This window comes from Choloepus didactylus, chromosome 20 (assembly GCF_015220235.1).
Source record: "Choloepus didactylus isolate mChoDid1 chromosome 20, mChoDid1.pri, whole genome shotgun sequence".
NCBI lineage: Eukaryota > Metazoa > Chordata > Mammalia > Pilosa > Megalonychidae > Choloepus > Choloepus didactylus.
In genome coordinates, this window is record NC_051326.1 from 34,305,572 (window position 1) to 34,329,847 (window position 24,276).

Sequence of the window (24,276 nt, forward strand, 5' to 3'; positions counted from 1 at the left end):
AGGAATGAGAATCTATAAACCAAGAAATTACTGTGAAAATGGATCCAGAACAATGAACTCCTGGGCCCTGGAAGAAGCAAACACAAAAGTATTCCGTGGCATACGCCACATTACGGGACAGATGGGATTCCAATGGGGGGAAAACAGGGAGAAATGGTGGCAGTTTAAAAAGAAAAAAATTGCAAACCATATCAAGAAAATGATCCATAATGAGGGAAAACCATGAGACCTAACAAATAAAGGATACCCAAAGAACTGAAGGAAATAATACAAGCTGAATAGTATTAAGATAAGTTTAAAGAATTCCATTTTTGGTACAGCAGAGTAAATTCATGACATACAAATCCTCCCAGAGAGAACAACTATAAAACTCTGAACAAGTTAAAAAATAAATAAATAAATAACCTGAAGGCTTTGGAGAGTGAACAAAGAAAGTGAATTTTAGAGGGAAGGGACTGTGGAAGATAGCACAGTAGGAAGCTCCAGGAATCAGTCCTTCCACCCAAACAACTATTGAACTAGCAGGAACTATCTGAATCAACCATTTTGAAACTCTGGGGCATAGAGAAAACTGTGCAGCATCCAAGGAAGAGTGGCAGGAAGAGGCTCCTACATTGCTATTGTGAATTTCACTCTCTCTGCTGCAGCTGCCACTCACCATCCCCCAGTTACATGGCAGGCAGCAATGGAGACTGTAGTCTGGGCTCCTGGCACAGCTTCTTGGTGCCAGGGTGGGAAAGAAAGATCTAGTCCTTCAAATTCTAATCTCTGATCACTGCTTTAGATCTGCTACTTCAGATTGCTAGGGGCCGCCTCTGAGGGAGACCACTGTTCCAACCCTCCTCAGGCAGCAGAGGAGTCTTAAAGACAGTAATCTTCAAAACTACAGAAAACAGTTAAAGGGCTGCTTTAACTGGGCAAGTGCTGAATCACGAAAACACTGCTTCAAAACTCAAAGAAGCTGTTCCTGGAACCCTTACTGGCCCATCACCTGCCTGCTTCACAGCAAAGGATGGAGCGACCTTGCACTCCCAATGTGGGTCTCTAGCCCTGTTACAGAGGGAACAGTGGCCCACGGGTGCATACTGGGGTGTCTGTATATCAGTGCCAATCTATGGAGAGGAAGTCTGAAAAACAAGGAAACCTGTCAGGGGCTCACCCTCCCAGAATCTGTCTTCAAGACAAAAGACAGACAAGCACATTGCAGACAGTATAAGAAATGATTAAGTCAATGTCTTGGATGTTATGTGAAAGCTTTTTGGGTGATAAGGCACAAACAGATTGCCAGCCAGCCAAGAATGCATAAAAGGATAGATTTATTAGACCAAAGAGCCTGAAGGAGGAGAGAGGAGAATAAGGGCAGCAGAGGGGCCATAGGCTCCTGTAAGGGTCTGTGGAGGAGTGTGGGTAAGAGGTACATGTGGGTCCCAGACTCTTGCCTTTACTGTGATGCAGAGAAGGGGTGGGGCTTTCTCACACACAGATACTAGGGTTTGGAAGTTTCAAACTACATGGCACAAAAAGGCAGAAGGGGAAAGGGTATTTGGAAAAGTTGAGGCCAGCTTCTTATGACCCAAGCCATATGGAGATCCAGGCCTTGGTGGTAAATTACATGGCCAAAGCAGCAAGTAACTGTATGCAGAAGCAGCAGCAACGGCCAAGGCCCATTCAGAGAGTATTATCCAAACTGTGCAGAGATGTAGGCCTGCTAGTTGCGGTTATGCCCAGGGCAGGGTTAAATGAGGTGGTCAGTCAAAGGGAAATGCACAAGGCACCAAATATAATCTCTTTTATGCTATTACAGTCAAAGAAGCATGGGGCAAAGATATCTGCATTAAGTTAAACAGGAGAGCACCCAGAAGAGGGTGAAAATCTATTTCAGAGGGAGTAGAGGGGAGCATTCTTTCAAACTCATGTAAAGTGTAAACAGAGAGAAGTCCTAAGGCCACTAGCAAGCACAAACCCAGGAAAAGAAGTGGGCTCCGCAGCTCCTGACAGGATCAGAGAAAACAGAGAGAGGACTAGCACTTTGCATTTGACTCAGGCTGAATCTTCTCGATAGGAGGGTTAAGCTCTGAAGGAGACCACCAGCCAAAACAGAGCCAATTTGCAAAGACTATGAAAGATGCTTTTTGTTTGGGTTTATTTTGATTAGTTCCTGGCATTCAAGAAAATCTCTGTCTCATCACTAGCTGAATACAAACATAAGGAACAGCACCCTCAAGGACTAAGTCACAGAATTAACACTTCAAATTATTAAAGTTTACAGTGTGAAAAAGAAGATTACAAGACAAACAAAGCAACAGGAAATGATGGTCCATCCAAAGGAACAAGATAAAAATTCAGATACAATCAGTGAAGAGGAACAGAGTTTGGACTTCCCAGACAACTGAAAACTTCAAAAAATGATCCTCAAAATGTTCAAGGTGATAAAGGAAAACAAGAAAAAAACTAAAGGATATGAGGAAAACAAATAAACAATTTTAACAAGTACAAAAAAGTGGGAGGGTGGGGTCAGAAGGGTATATAGTCAAGTTCAGTTGGTTATCAAATCAAATTTGATTGTTATAGATTCAGAATGTTACATTTTAACTTCATGGTAAACACAAAGAAAATATATGAAAAATAAGTTCAGAAGGAAATGAGAAGGGACTCAATATGGTACAAATCAAAAATACAAATAAATATGAAAGTAGGCATATTAAGGGAAGAACTAAGGGGCAAAAAAAGTTTAAAATGTACAAAGGCTAAATAACAAAATGGCAAAAGAAAATCCTGCATTATCAGTAGTTACTATAAATGTAAATGGATTGAACTCTTCAGTCAAAAGGCAGAGATTGGCAGAATGGATAAAAACTACGACACAACCATATGCTGTTTACAGAAGATTCACCTTAAATTCAAAGATATAAAAAAAACTGAAAGTTAAAGGATGGAAAAAAATATACCATGCAAATAGTAACCAAAAGAGAGCCGGGTTATACCTATATAAGAGAATAGACTTTAAGTCAAAAACTGTTGCAAGGGAAAAAGATGGTCATTAATACTGATAAAGGGGTCAATTCCACAAGCAAGAAAACATTAACATTATAAATATATATGCACCTAACAGCAGGGCCAAAAAAATACATGAAGCAAATACTGACAGATTTGAAGGGAGAAACAGAGGACTCTAAATTAACAATAGTAGGCTTCAATACACCACTTTCAATAATAGATAAAATCTAGACAGAAGATCAATAAAGAAATGGAGGACCTGAATAATACTCTAAACCAACTACACCTAACCCAAATATACAGAATACTTCACCCAACAACAGCACAAAACACATTCTTCTCTAGTGTGCTCGGATCACTGTTCAGGACAGACTATATGCTAGGTCAAAAAACAAGACTTAATAAACTCAAAAATACTGAGATCATACAATGTATCTTCTCAGATCACAATGGGATGAAGCTAGTAATCAATCAAAGGAGAAATGAAAATTTCACAAATAGTGGCAATTAAACAATATACTCTTAAACAATCTAATGGGTCAAAGAAGAAATCAACGTTATTCAAAACTGTACTAGAATTCTAGCTGGAACAATCAGGCAGGGGAAAACATAAAAGGTATCCAAATGGGAATGGAAGAAATAAAATTTTCCCTACTTGCAGATGACATGATCATACGTACAGAAAATTCTGAACAATTTACAACAAAGCTATGAGAGCTAGTAAACGGATTACCAAAGTGGCAAAGAACAAGATCAACATGCAAAAATCACTAGTGTTTCTACACACTAGTAATAAACAAGCAGAAGAAGAAATCAAGGAAAACAATTCCATTTCCAATAGCAAGCAAATGAACCAAATATCTAGGAATAAATCTAAGGATGTAAAAGACTTGTACACAGAAAACTACAAAAATTGCTAAAGAAATCAAGGAAGGCCTAAATAAATGGAAGGACATTCCATGTTTTCAGACTAGATGATTAAATATTCTTAAGATGTCAATTCTACCAAAAAGTGACTTACAGATTCACTGCAGTCAATCAAACTTCCAAAAATCTTCTTTGCAAAAATGAAAAAATCAACCATCAAATTTATATGGGAAAGTTAGGGTCCCCAAAGAGCCAAAGCCATCTTGAAAAAGAAGAATGAAATTGGAAGACTCACAATTCCCAATCTTAAAATTATTACAAAAGGAGGCAGGGCAAGATGGCAGCATAGGGAGGTGTGAAATTTAGTTAGTCCCCTAGAGAAACTAGTAAATAGCCAAGAACAACTAGAAAATAGTCTGAAACAACTGATGGGGGGACATCGGTGACCGGACAACATTCGACACCGGTCAAGAATGGGTGGAACTGCTAAGATTGCAGCATAGAATTGTAACTAAAGCTTACCAAACTAAGGAGCTGGTGCCCCTCCCACAATGGCACAGCAGGCTGAGTTACAAAACTTTGCTGCAGGAAAAAGAAACCAGGAGCAAGGGAATGTAGCTCAACCAAGCTCTAACTGCAGTCTAATTTACAAATGTGGACTATTGAATACATGCTAAGAGCACAGATAAACCCAGAGGAAGCAGGAAAGGCCAAAGGTTTATCCTGGCAGAGAGGAGGCAGGGTTGACGGGGGAAAAAAATACATAAATAAATAAAAACAAAAGCTTCTGGAGTCTGCTGAACTTAGAATACTGGAAAAAGGCTGTGTCCCAAGAAAAGGGGCACACAGAACTGGGTGCCAAGTGCGGTTCCCACCTGCTGAACTGGAGGGCTGGGGACTGGCCCTGAAAAGGGGACCTTTTGCTTTATTCTGTTTTTTTCTCTCTCTCATTCTAAGTAGCTCATTAGGGAAAGCCTCAGGCATTTTCAATTGCCAGCATTGATCCAGGCAAGGGTGGAGTTAAGTTAGAGAGTCCAAGGAAAAACTAAAGAGTAGAAGACAATTTCCTAAAGGGGTTATCTTCCAGAAGAAAAAGGGAGGGGGGGGGGTCCAGCACAAGTGGCATCCCTCCCTCAGAGAACTCAGACCCCAGGGACTAGGGTCAAGGGAAAAAAAAAAAAAAAAACAGAAACACCTTAAACTTGGTTTCAGACATCCTTGGTCTCTGGCCAGGACAAGTTCCACTGAGAATTAAATACAATGCACCTCTTTATGCCAGTGGGGAGCCATAGGCTGATAAGTGACTCCTGCTAGGCAGGATAAGAAAAGCACAAAGTCTAGATGCTGCACAGGAAAGTCTTACAATCATCTGGGTCTCACTCCCAGGGAAACCTGATACTGAATACAGCCTCCTCCAAAGTCTAGGGCCCATCTGGTCTGGGAAAACCTGACTGGGTAATGAAGGAAACCAGATGCCTAGACAACAGAAAATAACAGATCACACTAGGAAGAGTGAAGATTTGGCCCAAAGGAACAAACTTGCACTTCAAATGAGATACAGGAATTGAAACTGCTAATTACTAATCAAACAAATCTCCTAAATCAATTGAAAAATCAAATCAACAAATTGAGGGAAGATATGGCAAAAAAATTATGAATCACACTAGGGAAAAAAGATGGCACTAGACAAACATAAAGAAGAACTCAAAAGTTTGAAAAAACAACTGGCAGAACTTATGGAAATGAAAGACACAAAAGAAGAGATGAAAAAACACAATGGAGACATACAACAACAGATTCGAAGAGGAAGAAGAAAGGATTCATGAACTGGAGAACCAGGGCATCTGAAATGCTACACACAAAAGAACAGATAGGGAAAAGAATGGAAAATATGAGCAGGGGCTCAGGAAACTGAATGGCAACATAAAGCACATGAATATATGTGTCAAGGGTATCCCAGAAGGAGAGGGGAAAAGGGACAGAAACAATAACGGAAGAAATAATCACTGAAAATTTCCCATCTCCTATGAAAGATGAAAAATTATAGATCCAAGAAGCATAGCATACACCAAACAGAACAGATCCCAGTAGACTGACTCAAAGATACTTAATAATCAGATTATGAAATGTCAAAGACAAAGAGAAAATTCTGAAAGCAGCAAGAGAAAAATGTTCCATCACATACAAGGGACTATGTGCAGATTTCTCAGCAGAAACCACGGAGGTGAGAAGGCAATGGTATGATCTATTTAAGATACTGAAAGAGAAAAACTGTCAACCAAGAATTCTACATCCTGCAAAATAGTCCTTCAAAAATGAGGGAGAGAATCCCCCTGGAGCAACTAATAAACAATCAGGAATAACTGTTGAGGGACAACCATGACAATCCACACATCGTGCACCAACCCAGATTGGGAGAAATGGTTGAGATCGCACATGGAATCTGTGAGTAGAAACTGCAGACCCGAGCCAGGAACACCCTCTCCCATGGCAGCACAAACTGCAAAGCCTCGCTGTGATAGAGAGCAGCACTCTCTGAACAAGTGAATATACCTCAGTCCAGCTCCAACTGGGGTTTTAATGGGCAAACATGGACCACTCAATGCAAGCTACAAATCCCCAAAAAGCAGACAGAGGCTTTTAGTGACAACTGACCTTGAAGAGCCAAGGGACTTCTCTGTCCCAGGACAGGGAGCCCAGAGGACTGGGTGCTATCTCTGGCCAACAGGTGAAACTGGGGGCTGTGGACTGGCCCTGAAAAGGGGGCTTTCTGCCCCCTTTTCTCTCTCTCAACCTGAGCAGCTCAGTGGAGAAAGCCTCAGCCATTTTCAGTTCACAGGGATCTGACCCAGACAAGGGTGGAGAGAGCGGAGTCAGAGAAACAAAGAACCTATTTAAATGCAGATGATAACTCCCTAGGGGGTGTATCTTCCCTAAGAGGAAGAAGGTAGTGCCTAGCTGTACTACCCGCCTTCCATTCAGAACCAGACCCAAGAGCCTGGGGAAAACAGCCAAAACAGAAACTAAGGAGGCCACACCACCTTACACCAGTCAGGAGCTACAAGCTAACAGATGCTACCTGCTGGGCAGGTTAGGAAAAGCACAGTGGCTTAAGGCCTCACAGGGTATTTTGATCTTCTAAGACACACGCTCAGGGAAACCTGGTAATGAATATTTCCCCTTCTGCTCCCTGAGCCTGTTCTGGTCTGGGAAAACATGACTGGGGTAACCAAGGAAACCAGATGCCTAGACAACAGAAAACTACAACCTACACTAAGAAAAATGAAGTTATGGCCCAGTCAAAGGAACAAACTTACACTTCAAAGGAGATACAGGAATTGAAACAACTAATTCTAAATCAATTCAAAATGATTAGGGAAGATATGGCAAAAGAGACAAAGTGCATAATGAAAACACAGGGCATACATTAGGTAGAAATCGAAAGTTCAAAAAAACAACTGGCAGAATCTATGGAAATGAAAGGCACAACACAAGAGACAAAAGACACAATGGAGACATACAACAGCAGACCTCAAGAGGCAAAAGAAAACACTCAGGAAATGGAGAACAAGATACCTGAAATCCTACACACAAAAGAACAGATAGGGAAAAGAATGGAAAAATATGAGGAACATCTCAGGGAACTGAATGACAATCTGAAATGCATGAATGCATGTGTCATGGGTGTCCCAGAAGGAGAAGAGAAGGAAAAAGGGGCAGAAGCAATAATAGAGGAAATAACCAATAAAAATTTCCCATCTCTTACAAAAGACATAAAATTACAGATCCAAGAAGCACAGCATACCCCAAACAGAATAGATCTCAATACGTCTATGCCAAGACACTTACTAATCAGATTATCAAATGTCAAAGACAAAGAAAGAATCCTGAAAGTAGCAAGAGAAAAACGATCCATCATATACACAGGAAGCTTGATAAGACTGTGCGGATTTCTCAGCAGAAACTATGGAGGCAAGAAGGAAGTAAGATGATATATTTAAGAAACTGAAAGAGAAAACCACAACCAAGAATCCTATATCCAGCAAAACTGTCCTTCAAATATGAGGGAGAGTTTAAAATATTCTCTGACAAACAGATAATGATGGAGTTTGTGAACAAGATACCTGCTCTACAGGAAATATTAAAGGGAGCAATACAGACAGACAGGAAAATACAGGAGTGAGAGGGCTGGTACTCAATTTTGGGTGATGGTAGTACAGCAATGTAGGTACACTGAACAAAGATGACTGTGAGTATGGTTGAAACAGGAAGGTTAGGATCACGTGGGACACCAGAAAGAAAGAGGAAAGATAAAGACCAGGACTGTAGAACTCAGTGAAACCTAGAGGGCCCAATAATTGTGATAAAATGTACAAATATGTTTTTCCATGAGGGAAAACAAATGAATGTCAACCTTGCAAGGTGTTAAAAATAGGGTGGGATTGGGGGAAAAATACAACAATGCAAACTAGAGACTATAGTTAACAGTAACATTGTATTATGCTTCCCTTAATGTAACAAAGACAATAACAAAGCTAAATGCATATAAGAGGGGGACAAAAGGGAGGGGTATGGGACTCTTGGCATTGGTAATGTTGTCTTACTCTTTATTCTACTTTAGTTTAATGCTATCTTTCCTTTTGTTGTTTCCTAGCTGTGATTTTTTTTCTCTCTCTCTCTTTTTTCTTTTTCTTTCGTCTTTCTACATTCTTTGACTCTTCCTGCTTCTTTGTGGAAGAAATGGAGATGTCCTTATATAGATAGTGATGATGGCGGTGAATACATAAATATGTGACTATACAGGGAACCATCAATTGTTTACTTAGGACGGAATGTATGCTTGGTGAAGAAAACCATCTTAAAAAAAATGGGTTGATGAAGAAACCCTGAGGGCACTATATTGAGTGAAATAAGTCAGACACATAAGGACAAATATTGCAGGGTCTCACTGATATGAACTAATTATAATATGTAAGCTCCAAGACATGAAATATAAGTTACCAGGATATATAACGAGGCTAAAGAATGGGGAGCGGTTGCTTATTATGAGCAGAATGTTCAAGTAGGTTGAACTTAAATGTTTGGAAGTGGACAGAGATGATGGTAGCATACTGTGAGAATAAATAACAGTGTTGAATCGTGTGTGAATGTGGTGGAACGGGGATGCTCAGAGTGACATATGTCACCAGAAGGAAAGCTGGAGGTTTAAACATGGGAATGTATACAACAGTGAACCTTGTGATGAGCAATGTCCGTGATTAACTGTACAAATATTAGAAATCTCTTTCATGAACCAGAACAAATGTATGACACTATAACTAGAAATTAACAATAGAGGGGCATAGAGGGAAAAAATATATACCTATTGCAAACTATATACTACAGTTAGTAGTATTTTAACATTCTTTCATCAACAGTAACAAATGTACTATACCAGTACTATGAGTCAATAATGGAGGGGGGGTTGGTTTGGGATATAGGCGGATTTGAGTTTCCTTTTTTTGTCTTTATTTCTTTTCTGGAGTAATGAAAATATTCTAAAAATTGAAAAAAAATTAATTGTGGTGATGGATGCACAGCTGTATGATGGTACCAGGGGAAATTGATTGTACACTTTGGATCTTTGGATAATTATATGGTATGTGAACAATCTCAATAAAAAAAAATGAGGGAGAGTTTAAAACATTTTCAGACAGACACTGAGAGAGTCTTTGAACAAGATACATGCTCTATAAGAAATACTAAAGGGAGCACTACAGGCAAAGATGAAAAACAGGAGAGAGAGGTTTGGAGAAGAGTGTAGAAATGAAGACTATCAGAAAGGGTAAAAAGAGAGAGAGAGAGAGAAAAATAAAAATAAAACAAGATATGACATATAAAATCCAAAAGACAAAATGGCAGACAGTAGACATTACATTGAGTGAAATTAGCCAGATACAAAAGGACGGATACTGCATGGTCTCACTAAAATGGACTAACATTGATGAGCAAAATTTGGGAGTTGAGAAAACAGGTCATCAGGAGATAAAAAGAAGGCAGAGATCGGGCATTTGATGCTGAAAGAGTATAGAAGGTTCAAGAGAATTGATTGGACAGATCCAGAAATAGAATGTATAACATAATAGTGTGTGATAGTAACACAATATTTTAAATACTCTGAACAAAGATGAGTGTGACTACAGTTGAAAGAGGAAGGATAAAGGCATATATGACACTGGAAAGCAAGAAGAGAAAGACTGGGATTGTATAACTTAGCGAAACCTACAGTGGTCAATGGTGATGGTTAAATGTACAAATATAAGAATGTTTTTAAATGAGAAAGAATAAATGAATGTCAACATTGCAAGGTGCTGAAAATTGCATGGTATAGGGGAAAAACCCAAGCAACACAAACTAGAATTTATAGTTAACAGTAACATTTTAAGATGCTTCCATTAATTGTGACAAAGGCAACATACCAAAGCTAACTGTTTACAAGAGGGGAGTACGGGATTCTGACCTTTTCACTGTATTTTATTTCTATTTTTCTGCTCTTTCATATTTCTATTCTTCATTTTTTTTTTCTCCTTTTCCTCTTTATTTGGGGAAGAAATGGAAATGTCCTCATATAGATTGTGGTGGTGAATGCATAGTTTCGTGATTACACTGAGAATCACTGATTGTTACTTAAGATGGATTGTATGGTGTGTGAATAAAACTGTTAGAAAAATAAACGGAGAGATACAAGTGCAGGAGAAAATGTGGAGAGAGAAATGTACCTATTCCCTATTGGTATGGAAGTAGAATGGCGCAGCCTAGCTGGAGGACAGTATATTGGTTCCATGGGAAGCTAACTATGTGGTTACCATATGGTCCATATGGATATATACTTGGAAGAACTGAGAGCAGGGACATGAGTGGACATTGCACACTGGTGTTAATGGCAGCAGTATTCACAATTTGCAATGGATGGGGGTGGCCTAAGGGTACATTGACTGATAAACAGAATGGTGAACTGTGGTGTATACATACAATGGAATACTGAGCAGTGGCAAAAAGAAATGAAGTTGTGAGGTATGCAACTAGGTGAATGGACCTTGAGGACAGTATGTTGAGTGAAATAAGCCAGAATCAAAAAGACAAACATAACCTATCACTAATATGGACCAGGTATAATGTACAAACTCAGAGAATTTAATCTGAGAGCACAAGTTTTCAGGGAAAGGCTTATGGTAAAGGTCCTAGATTGTAAGCTCTTACAGCAATCACATCTATTCATGAGTTGTAATGGTTGTCTCTAAATTCTGAGATGATGAGCTGTTTGTGTATAACCTGGTCAGTCCCTGTAACTTCGGGTACCTGAGTGACACCTGAGACTCAGAGCCAGATTTCAGCAGCTATGTATGTCAGCATTACCCCATACAGCAAATGTTAAAGAAGATGAAAAAGAGATCAGACTTCAATTAGAGATAAGAACGAAATGGACTTGATTAGAACTAAGATAAACCAGACTAAAGGGAAATGGATGATATCAACTGTGTTTTAAAGCCTCGAATTCTGTGTGAGACCAAAGGAAGATATATTTATTTGGTACAAAATCCACATTTTCTGTAGCATGCCATACAATTTAACTTCTATGGTCAGTTTATTCAAATACCATAATCACATGGAACTTTGAATAGGGGGTGAGATCTGGTTGGTCTGTACAGGTTAATAAGAAAACCCGATACATCCCCTAGTAATTTGGGCAGAGAATAAAAGGTATTTGCAAAGCCCCCTTGAGGGCCTGGGGGAAAATGCAGAAACATGAAACTTTCCCACTGGGGAAATGCTGATATTTTCACAAGCATTTCGGAATACCATTGTAGTAGGCCAAGTCCTCTATCTTGGGGCTTGCCCTTATGAAGCTTGCTACTACAAAGGAGAGGCTAAGCCTACTTACAATTGTGCATACAAGTCATCCCCAGAAGCCTCTTTTGTTGTTCAGATGTAGCCTGTCTTTAAGCCCACTCAGCAGGTAAACTCACTGCCTTCCCCAATACTTGGGACATGACTCTCAGGGGTGTAAATCTCCCTGGCAACATGGGACATGACCCGGCATTGTGAGATTGAGTAAGCCTTCCTGACCAAAAAGGGGAAGAGAAATTAGGCAAAATAAAGTTTCAGTGGCTCAGAGATCTCAAATGGAGTTCAGAGGTCATTCTGGAAGTTATTCTTATGTATTATATAGATACCTGTTTTTAGTTTTTAGTGTATTAGAACAGCTAGAAGGAAATACCTGAAACTGCTGAACTGCAATCCAGTATCCTTGATTCTTGAAGACAATCATTTAACTATATATAGCTTATACAGTGTGACTGTGTGATTGTAACCTTGTGGCTCACACTCCCTTTACCCAATGTATGGACAGATGAGTAGAAAAAAAGGGGACAAAAAGTAAATGAATAATAGAGGGAAAGAGGAGTAAGAAATGTTTTGGGTGTTCTTTTTTACTTTTATTTTTATTTTGGGGGGACTAATGAAAATGTTCAAAATATTGATTGTGATGATGAATGCACAACTATATGATGATACTGTGAACATCTGATTGTACACTTTGGATGGCTGTTTGGTATGTGACTATATCTCAATAGAATTCCATTTAAAAAAAAAAAACTTTAAAAACCTAAAAAAAAAAAAAGCTCACATACTCAAAACAATAAATTCTAATAGACCCAGTTTGAAAGACATACCAATCAGAATGTCAAATCCCAAAGATAAAGAGCAAATTCTGAAAGCAGCAAGAGAAAAGTGATTTGTCATAAACAAAGGATCCTCAATAAGACTAAATCCCTATTTCTCATCAGAAAGCATGGAGGCAAAAAGGCAGTTGTATGATATATTTAACGTACTGAAAGAAAAAACCTGCTAGGCAAAAATTCTTTACCTAACAAAACTGTCCTTGAAAAATGAGGGAGAATTTAAAATATTCACAGATTTTTTAAAAATTAGAGAGTTTTCCAACAAAAGAGCTGCCCTACAAGAAATACTAAAGGGAGTTCTGCAGGATGAAAGGAAAAGACAGGAGAGTGGCTTGGAGTACTGTGAAGAGTTGAAGATCTTCAGTAAAGGAAATGAAAAGGTTAAGTGCAAACCCCTATAATACTGTAACCTCACTATCCAACTCAAATCTTAAATTCAAATAAGAATCAATACAATTGAACAAGAAAAAGGCCTACTGCATGATAATGAACACAAATATATAAAAAGGTAATATGGGACAAAGAAAACATAAAGAGTAGAATACAGAGGTATATGGGAGCAGAGATCATGTGTGCTATTGAAGCTAAGTTGGTATCTTTCCAAATTAGTAGGTTATAGACGTAGGTTGTATAACACAAGCTCCAGTGTAACTACAGAGAAAGTATTTTAAAAATATACAGAAACAAAAATGAGAAAGGAATCAGTCAGACACATCACAAAAGATCAACAATACAGAAAAGGGGGTTGCAATAAAGGAAAAGAGAGACAAAAAAAGATACGATGTATAAAAACCAAAGAACAAAATGGCTGAAGTAAGTACTGCCTATACAGTAATAACACTGAATATTAGTGGATTAACCTACCCAATCAAAAGAATGAGATTGGTGGAATGGATAAAAAAGCATGATCCAACTATATGTTGTTTATAAGAGACTCGCCTTAGGTATGTGAGGGTGATTCAACATAGGAAAATCAATTAATATAATACACCACATTAACAAAATGAAGGGAAAAAACACATGATCATCTCAATTGATGTCAAAAAGGCATCTGATAAAATCCAGCATCTTTTCTTGAGAAAAACACTTAGAAACACAGGAATAGAAGGAAACTTCCTCACCATGAGAATGGGCATATATGAAGAACTCACAGCTAGCATCATACTCAGTGGTGAAAGACTGAAAGCTTTCCCCCTACGATATGGAACAAAAGGATGCCCACTGTCACCACTGTTATTTAACATTGGTTCTGAAAAGTTCTAACCAGAGCAGGTACGCAAGAAAAAGAAATAAAAGGCATCCAAATTGGAAAGGAAGAAGTAAAACTTTCATTATTTACAGATGACATGATCCTATATATAGGAAGTCCAAAATAAATCCACAACAAAGCTTCTAAAGCTAATAAACAAATTCAGCAAAGTGGCGGGGTACAAGATCAATGTGCAAAAATCAGTAGTGTTTCTATACACTAGCAATGTGCAACCTGAGGAAGAAACCAAGAAAAAAAAAATTCCATTGACAATAGCAACTAAAAGAATCAAATATCTAGGAATAAATTTAACCAAAGATGTAAAGGACTCATACATGGAAAACTATAAAACTTTGCTATAAGAAATCAAAGATCTAAATAAATGGAAGGACATCCCATGCTCATGGTTTGGGAGAATAAATATTGTTATGATATCAATTCTACCCAAAATGATTTACAGATTCAATGCAATCCAATCAAAATTCCAACAGCCTACTTTTCAGAAATGGAAAAGCCAATTATCAAATTTATTTGGAAGGGTAAGGGCCACCAAATAGCTAAATGTATTTTGAAAAAGAAGAATGAAGTTGGAGGACTCACACGTGATACCTTAAAGCTTATTGCCAAGCAACAGTGGTCAAAACAGTGTGGCACTGGCACATCGACACACATATAAACCAGTGGAATCAAACTGAGAGTGCAGAAATATGGTCCCATCTATGGCCAATTGATTTTTGACAAGGCTGTCAAGACCACTCAATTGGAAAAGAATAGTCTCTTCAACAAATGGTGCTGGAGAACTGGACATCCATTTGCAAAAGAGTGAAAGGGACCATCTCTCTCATAGCATACACAAAAATTACTTCAAAATGGATCAAAGATCTAATTATAAGAACCAGCACTATAAAGTTCCTAAAAGAAAATACAGGGAAGCATCTGCAGCATCCTGTGTTAGGCAATGATTTCTTAGTCTTTACACCCAAAGCACAAGCCACAAAAGAAAACAATTGATAAACAGGACTTTGCACATCAAAGGACTTTATCACAACAGTGAAAAGACAACCTACTTAATGGGAGAAAATATTTGGAAACCACATATCCAGTAAGAGTTTAATATCAAGAATATTACAACTCAACAAAAAGACAAACAACCCAATTAAAAAATGGGCAGAAGATTTCGTGATGGAGAAGTTCATGTGTCACCTTGGCCAGGTAATGGTGCCCAGCTGTACGGTCAAGCAAACAATGACCTAATTCTTACTGTGAGGACATTTCATGGGCTTAAATCATCATTAATTTGATTGCATCTATGCTGATGACATCCTCAATCAACTGAGGAGATTGCCTTCAGCAATAAGAGATGTCTCATCTAAAGAGCTGAAGGCTTTAAATGGAGAAGTGATGATTTCAGCAGTCAGAGGAGAGAATTTTCAGCTCTACTTCAGTCAGCCAGCTTCTCCTGGGGAATTCATGGAAAACCTGCATCTGAGTTCCCAGCTTGCAGCCTGCCCTATGGAATTCGGACTTGTGCATCTCCACATTGTGAGAAAATTTTATAAAAATGGTCAATTCTGTTTCCCTAGAGAACCCTGACTAATACAGACTTGAATGGCATTTCTCAAAAGAGGATATAAAAATGGCTAAAAAGCACATGAAAAATGCTCAACATCATTAGCTATTGGGGAAATGCGAATCACAACCACAATGATATACCATTTCACATCCACTAGAATGGTTATTATTAAAAAAACAGAAAATTACAAGTGTTAGAGAGGATGTGGAGAAACAGGAACACTCATTCATTGCTGGTAGGAATGTAAAATGGTGCTGCCACTGTGGAAGACAGTTTGGCAGTTCCTCAGAAAGCTCAAGATAGAACTACCATATGACCTGACAATCCCCCATACAGGTATATACCCAAAAGAACTGAAAGCAGGTACTCAAAAAGATTTTGCACACTGATGTCCATAGTGGCATTACTGACAATTGTCAAAGGATGGAAGTAATCCAAGTGTCCATCAACTGATGAATAGACAAAAAAAAAAAAAAAAAAAAAAAATTGGATATATACTTGCAATGCAATATTATTTAGCTATAAAAAGGAATGAAGTTCTGATACATGCAGCAACATGGATGAACTTTTAAGACATCATGTTGAGTGAAATAAGCCAGACATAGAAAGACAAATATTGTATGATCTCACTAATACAAAATAATTAGAACAAATTCATAGAATAAAAAACTGGAATATATAGGTTATCACAGGCCACGGTTGGGGTAGGGATTGGAGAGTTGATGTTTAAATTGTACACAGTTTCTATTTGGGGTGATAGAAAAGTTTTGGTAATGGATGGTGGCAACAGTAACACAGCATTGTCACTTTGGTACTTTCTAAGGAAGCTAAGTATATAATTATCATATGACCCAGCAATCCATCTACTAGGTATATACCCAAAGGAATTGAAAACAGGGATTAAAATAGACATTAGCACAGTGATGTTAATAGCGGCACAGTTGAAACCAGCTATAATTTAAGGGCAAATATAGGCTAAAATTAAAAAGACTGAGAAAAAGATACACCACACAAACAATAAGCAAATAAAAGTTCATAAAGCTGATGTTTTAGTTCCCCGGGCTGCCTAAGCAAATATCATGAAATGGTTCAGCTTAAACAATGAGAATTTATTTGCTCACAGCTTGAGGCTGGGAAAAAGTCCAAATTAAGGTGGCATCAAGGTGAAGCTTTTCCCACAAAGACCAGCATTCTTGGGCTGCCTGCTGGTGATTCTTGGCTCCTCTGCCACATGGCAGCATCTGCTGGTCTCTCCCTTCTCTTCTGGATTCCACTGATTTCAGCTTCTGGATGCTTCCTCTGACATTCTCTCTCTCATGTCTGAATACATTCGACTTACAAAGGACTCCTGCAATAGGATTAAGACCCATCCTTATTGACGTGGGTCACACCTTACCTGAAGTGGCCTCAAAAAAAAGGTCCTATTTACAATGGGTTCTCACCCACTGGAATGGATTAAATTTAAGAACATGTTTTTCTGTGGTGCATACAGCTTCAAACTGCCACAGTACTATTAATACTTGGCAACACAGATTTCAGGAGAAGAGTATTACCAGAGATAAAAAGGGACATTTCATAACAATAGGAAGGCTACTTCATCAGGAAGACATAACAATCCTAAATGTGTATACATACCTAATGAAAGAGTTTCTAAATAAATGAAGGAAAAAACTTAAATAACTAAAGGAAAAAAATATAAAAATTTCAAAATATATTTGGAGATTTTAACACCCTCTCTCAAAAATTGATAAAATAGGCAGAAAAAAAAAAAAGTCAGTCAGTCAGTATGTTGCTGATTTGGACAAGACTAGCAACAATCTTGACCTAAGTGACAGGACAGAACACTGGGCTCACAAACAGGACAAACCATCTTTACAAATACACATGGAATGTTCACCAAAATAGAATACAATCTAGGACATAAATTAAGTCTCAAGTAAATTCAAATAACTGAAATTTTTGTTTCAGAGAAAGTTTGTTCTCTGGTCATGAAATTAAATAAGAAATCAAAAATAACATCTAGAAAAATTCCAAAATGTTTGAAAATTAATTAATACGCTATTCAATAACCAAAAGGGTCAAAAGAAGAAATCAAAGAACAACTAGAAAATATTTTAAATAGGTAGATAATTAAAGAAAAACATATCAAAATTTGTGAAATGCAGAAAGAAATAAGAACAGAAATATAAGAATTAGAAAATAAAGAAAATTAACAAAGCCAATAGTTGATTCTGTCCATTATAGAAGTGATAAACCCATCACAAAACTATCCAAGAAAAACAGGAAAACAAAAATTATCCATATTAGAATAAAAAGAGGGCACATCACTACAGATCTACAAGCACTAAAAGGATAGTAAGAGAACACTGTGAAGTTTATGAAAATTCATTTAAATGAAAAAGAAAATTCCTTGAAAAACATAAGTTGCAAAAAACAAACCTAAAAAACAAAACAAAACAAAACAAACTGACTCAGAAAGATATGCAAAATCTGAATCACCCTATATTAAAAAAAGTGAAGTCAAAACTAAAAATCTTCCCACAAAGAAATTCCATGCCCACACAGTAACACTGGTGAATTCTAACACACCTTTAAAGAAAAAGCAATACCAATCTTTTAGAAAAAAACAATGATGAGGAAACACTTCCCAAGTCATTTTGTGACACCAACATAACCATGACACCAAAACCTAACAAAGATATTATTATGAGGAAAAGAAAAAAAATTACAGATGCAGCAATGCAAGGTAAGCTCAACATTCAAAAATCAAATGTAATTCAATATGTTAAGAGAATAAAGAGGAAAATTCAGATGGACTTTAGTAGAATAGTGGTTACCTGGCAAGAAATCTTGAATTAAATCATTTCAGAAATATGCTCAAATTTCAGAAGAGTGATTGGCACATGAAATTATAACTTACCTGGATCAGGAGACTGATCATTCTGGAGACAACCAGAAAGGGTTGGGGGCACTGAAGCTATCCCTCCGGAAAGTCCTGTTTGGGATACATCCTGCTGACTTTCCCATCGGCACTATTAAAGACAAGATGAGTATTTCTGTTTCAAATTAATCAATTTAAAAAAATTATATTTCTTCATCTTATTTTTTAATTATTTTTTAAAAACTATTATATATATTACTAAAACTTTATTCCCTTTACAGAATGTGTTAAGTTTGATTTACTCAAATTCCTTTCCTTCCTCATATACTCAATCTTGTTTATAGTTTTAATTTCCCTAATAATAATAATCCTTTACGTTTAATATTCCCTCCAGTTGACAATGTACAGTCTCCTGAGGTTCAGTCTAACATTCTCTATACTATATTATGTTGCCTCTCCTATAAAATGCATATATATATGTATATATACATATATAAATGAGGACATCCATTTTGAAATCCTCCCTAATATTCTGCTTCTTAGGCTGTTTCTGCTGTTTTGCCTCAAGATATCCCTTTCCTCTTAAGCTTCTAAACTGAAACCCAAGAGGAACTCTATTGTTGTAAGGTTATTTTCAAACACATTCAAGAAAATAAAATTTCTAGTGAATAGTAAATTAAGAAATCTCTCTTATGTTTAATAGATATTAAAGATAAATTCCAGTTAAAGCCAAATCAAATAATCATAGAAATTGCTGAAATAACAAGTTTCACTGTACTCTCAATTTATTTTGTAAATTCACATTAAAAGATTTCATTGCATAATACAAGAACAGTTCCAGTTAATGGATTAAATCACCATTCTAAGATTCATGGTGAATCATAAAAGTAGTGATGCTGTCAAAGCATTTTTAATATGAGGCCTATCTAGGAAAGAAATAAACCCCAACTAAATATTACAAGAACAAAAACTGTTAACAGAGTTGAGATGGAAATCTTTTAAATACTTTAAGTTCCCTTTTCATCCTCTAATATTCACTCTGACTTCTTTTGCACTAGAGTTAAATAACAGAATTTAATGTTAGTTTAAGCAAGTGTTCCACAGATGAATGACCATTAACTGTTAACTTGAGTTTCCGTTACTAATAGCCTTAAAAGCAGTATGGGAAACAGAAAGTTCTTCACTGCTCTTGAAGACAGATCGAGGTGGAAAGGTCTCTTAGGTTTCAGATATGTACTGGAAACCTATCTGTTTTTAGCAGCAACCTAAGTACTAATCATAAAATCAAAAAGCCCTAAGTGATCTGAATCCTGTTTACCTCAGAGAATGCCACTTTTCCCTAGGAACTCTCTCAGCACTTGATAATCATTTTTTTAAATGGTAAGATGTTTAGCATAAGGAAAACAAAACAGACGTGAACAGATGACAGGAAACAATGAACTGTGAAATGCTTCACTGTAGGATCAGTTGTGTCACAATGAATCACACATTGATTTACATACTTTAACGTTTCATTAATGTTTCAATGTTCTGTCTAGGAAGCTGCAGCTTTGTATAGTCTGGGATATCACAATCAGGTGACTAAATACAAAGGTCAATAATCTTTACAACAGCTCTGAGGAGAAAAGCCCCAAGTTTTGTTTATAAGGTCAAACTCAAACAAGGCTGTTTTGAAGACAATTTACTTAACTCAAGAATAAACTTATTCTCCTATTTTAGACTGTTCTTCCTTGTTTGGCAGCTGACACAGCACTCCGTCCCTTAGGAAGAAAACTGAGTAGCTGATTTGGAGACAGGACCTCAGCTATGTGGAGTAAAATGGTCCAGTGACAAGTAATGTAGGTGTCACTTCTTCCCCAAGGCACACTCCAGGATTTGCTAACTTCACAGGTAATCCACCACCCCCACCCCGCAGGCACTCCCACACAATGCTTCTACCACATAACAATAGGAGCATAACTCTTACTGTCTCATATATTCCAACTTCTCAAGTAAGAACATTTGAGAGAATTTATTTCATACTTCAGTCTAGCCTTAGCCATATTGCTAGCCCTCTTGGATAATGAAAAATGGAGAAATCATCTCAATTCCATCCATCTACCTTAACAATCATCTTAATCATGAGGAATTCACACTCTGCAGCTCTCACTGCTGAGAGACAGAGAGACACAGCTTCTCAGATCTGTCTGGGATAAAACGTTACCTGCTTCAGAGGGAGCAACAAATGTGGATGATAAATTGGGCACAACAGTCTTCCCTGCTCTGTCTAGCTGACACCCACAGATCTCTAGAAAAAGGCTGTACTGAACTCATTCACCATACTCTTTTTTTTCCTCCTGCACTATGTGCTTTCTCTTGCCAGAAATGGACCAGGGTCTGGTTGTACACACTTTTCTCCAGGATCAAGGAATTACTCTTTTTCTTGGAACGTTTATATGCTTGGCTCTTCTAGAATTATCCTCCCTTTACAGAATGTTGGGGGTGGCGGGAGGAAGCATCCCAGTAAAACATTACTGGGGTTTTGGAGGGAGACGAACTCAGGCCTATGAATAAAAAGGACTTCACAAGAGACTGGTCCTTTTTGCTCTCTTATGAGCTCAGTTTTAAAAGTGGAAGAGCATGGCATTTTTATTTATTTATTATTATTTATTTATTTATTTATTTATTTTTTACTGCTACCACAGTAATTTAAATACCACCACCTGGAATCTAAAAAGACAAATCCCTGATCTGCTTCTAACATTCTGCATGTCCATCACACTTAAGAATCAGCCATGACAAGGAGATACAATGGAGAAGACAAAGAAAACTCTGGCTTTGTTTTAGATCTCTAAACTAGCTTAATAATTCTTAGGTGTTACTTGTTCTAATAGGCTAATTAAAAAAATAAAATCATATTCAATATAACAATTTTTTGTAGTTAGCAGCATGCTTAAAGGCAAAGTCAAAAAGCCAAAACCACATGAGGCTGTCAACAGTCTTAATTACATGATATGGTCCCACTTGCACACCTATAGTTTTCCTGTAACTCCTCTTCCACCAGACACAAATTGTTGGATTTTTCTAAAAAGGAGTTTGATTTTTGATCAGGAAAGTGACAAAGAAGTAAATAAAGAGGAGGGCTGGTGGCTTCTAATCCAGCTAAAGAAGAAATGACTCAGGTTTGACATCAACCTGTACCAGTGTACATTAAATAATTACAGTTTTCAGGAAAGTCATGAAGCCAAACTACAGAATACAGAAACTGAATATTTGTTTATATTTTTGACTAATTTTAATTTCATCAAAAACTCCTCTTTAATTGTGAAAGCCTTGTGGCTCACACTCCCTTTATCCAGTATATGGATGGATTAGTAGAAAAATGGAGACAAAAACTAAATCAAAAATAGGGTGGGATGGGGGAATGATTTGGGTGTTTTATTTTACTTTTATTTTTTATTCTTATTTTTATTCTTTATTGTGTAAGGAAAATGTTCAAAAATTGATTGGGGTGATGAATACACAACTATAGGATGGTATTGGGAACAGCTGATTACACACCATGGATGACTGGACTGTATGGTATGTGACTATATCTCAATAAAACTGAATTTAAAAAAAAAACTCCTCTTTAATCAGAGGATGGCAAACCTGTTACATTACTAACTTGTTATTAAAATTATAATTCCCTCTAAAATAGCTTTAAAAACACCATATTTTTATGTTGACTATGTTCCTCATATTGCAAAATATCTCAATGCACAGCCACAGAAATTAACTCTGAACTTGAATCTAAACATTAGTCCATCTTGTTAGACTGGTCATGAAAAGCTTACTAAGTTTTCATTATACCTATAAAAATATGCTTACAATAATGATGAAACAACAGTAACAGTAAATAGCAATATCATTGCTATTATGGATATTTTGCAGTCTTAATGGAAAGGCTTATTGCCACAGTGATTTCTTTTGAATCCCAAGGCAAATTTAGTCAGCTAGAATAATAATCACATTCTCTTTATTTTTTTTTTAGGATTAATCAGCTCATCAGTTCTATCTTGGTGGAGCTCAGTAAAACAATTCCAATTTTAATATAAAGCATCATAAATCTGGGTATGTAAAATACAGCTGGCCTAATTCAAAGTAGTATTAGGTTAAGCAGTGATTTTGTTTTAAGTCCCTTACCATCGCCTCTTATTGTCCTCATTAGCCCTAATCCTACCAAATTCTTCATCCTGCCTTCCCCCTTATCCCCAAACCATACCTTGAAATGTCATTCTTGCTCCCAACTAATTAATCTGGGAAAGGGAGACTATAACCCTGTAACTTCTCCCTGCTTCTAAATATTGTTTCAATGGCCTTAAATGTTCCAACATTACACTGGGGAAGACACAGCACATCAAATTCTGTAATTCTGATTCTGTAATCAAGACTGTGTAGTAGTAGCAGAGAAATAGACATATAACTAATGGAAAAGAAGAGAGAACCCAAACATAGCCCAAACAAGTATGGCCAACTGATTTTTGACAAAGGCGCAAATGCAATTCAATGGAGGAAGAGTAGCCTTTTCAACAAATGCTGCTGGAGCAATTAAATTTCCACTAGCAAAAAAAATGAATCCTGACCTAAACAAAAATTAAGTCAAAATGGATCACAGATTTAAATGTCAAATATAAAACTACAAAACTTTTAGAAGATAACATAGGAGAAAATCTAGGTGACCTTGGATTCGGTGAAGAGTTTCTTAGAACATCAAAACCACAATCCATAAAAGAAATAAATAAATTATCCTTCATCAAAATTAAAAACTTTATTGTGCAAAATACTCTGTTAAGATCATGAAAAGACAAGCTATAGACTGGGAGAAAATATCTGCAAACCACATATCTAACAAAGGACTCCTATCTAGAATATATAAAGAACTTTTAAACTTCAACATTAAAAAAATCAATTAGCAAATAGGCAAAAGACATGAAGAGACATTTAACTAAAGAGGGTATATGAATGACAAATAAGCACATGAAGAGATGTTCAACATCACCAGCCATTAGGGAAATGAAAATTATGATTACAATGAGAAAGTGATTCACACCTATAAGAATATCTCAAATTAAAAATGGTGACAAAAACAAATGATGGTGAGGACATGGAGAAACTAAATCTCTCAAACATTACTGGTAGGAATGTAAAATGCTACAGCACTCTGGAAAGCAGTTTGGTAGTTTATTTTAAAACTAAATATCCAACTACCACACAACCCAGCAATGGCACTCCTGGGGCATTTACCACAAAGAAATGAAAGCCTATGATCATGCAAAAACCTGTACAAAAATGTTTATAGCATCTTTATTAGTAATAGCCACAAACTAGGAAAAAACCACATATCCTCCAATGGGTGAACGGTTAAACAAACTGTAGTATCCATATGATGGAATACCACTCAGCAAAAAAAGGAACAAATTATTGATGCACACAACTTAAATGGCTCTTGAGGGTGTTATACTGAATTTAAAAAGCCAATCTTAAAAAGTGACATGCTATATAACTCTATTTATATAATAACACTGTCAAAATGACCAAATTATACAGATGGAAAACAGTGGTTGACAGGGATCAGGAATGGTGAGCAGAAGGAGGCTGTGTGTGACTATAAAGTGGTAGTATGAGGGAAATTTTTGTAGTGATTGAACAGTTCTGTGTCTTGATTGTGGTGGTAGTTACACAAAGGTGCACATGTGATAAAATGATATAAAGCTACACACACATATTGTATAAATGCCAAATTCTTGGTTTTGACCTTGTACTATAATTATGTAAGATGTAACCAATGGGGAAAACTAAGTGAAGGGTACAGGGGACCTCTCTGGATTCTCTTTGCAACTTCTTGTGAATCTACAATCATCTTAAAATAACAAGTTTTTAAAAAGCTAATTATTCAGTATTTGGGGATAATTAGTCTAAATTCTTAGAATGTTTAAGGGGGTTAAGCAAGAGGAAAGGTCAAATCCAA

At 36.9% G+C, this 24,276-nt stretch overlaps 1 protein-coding gene across 5 annotated transcripts in view; it reads right to left on the bottom strand.

The window, feature by feature from the left end:
- The window catches only part of KIF13B (kinesin family member 13B), a 301,896-nt gene that overhangs the window by 34,693 nt on the left and 242,927 nt on the right, over positions 1–24,276 (bottom strand). For 3 of the 5 annotated variants that reach the window (XM_037813374.1, XM_037813373.1, XM_037813375.1), the window contains one exon: positions 18,327–18,438. In XM_037813374.1, coding sequence (XP_037669302.1) covers positions 18,327–18,438 — 112 coding nt within the window. Of the gene's footprint in view, positions 1–16,527; positions 16,755–18,326; positions 18,439–24,276 lie in introns of all 5 variants that reach the window. The other 2 variants (XR_005213387.1, XR_005213386.1) reach the window with 1 other exon arrangement.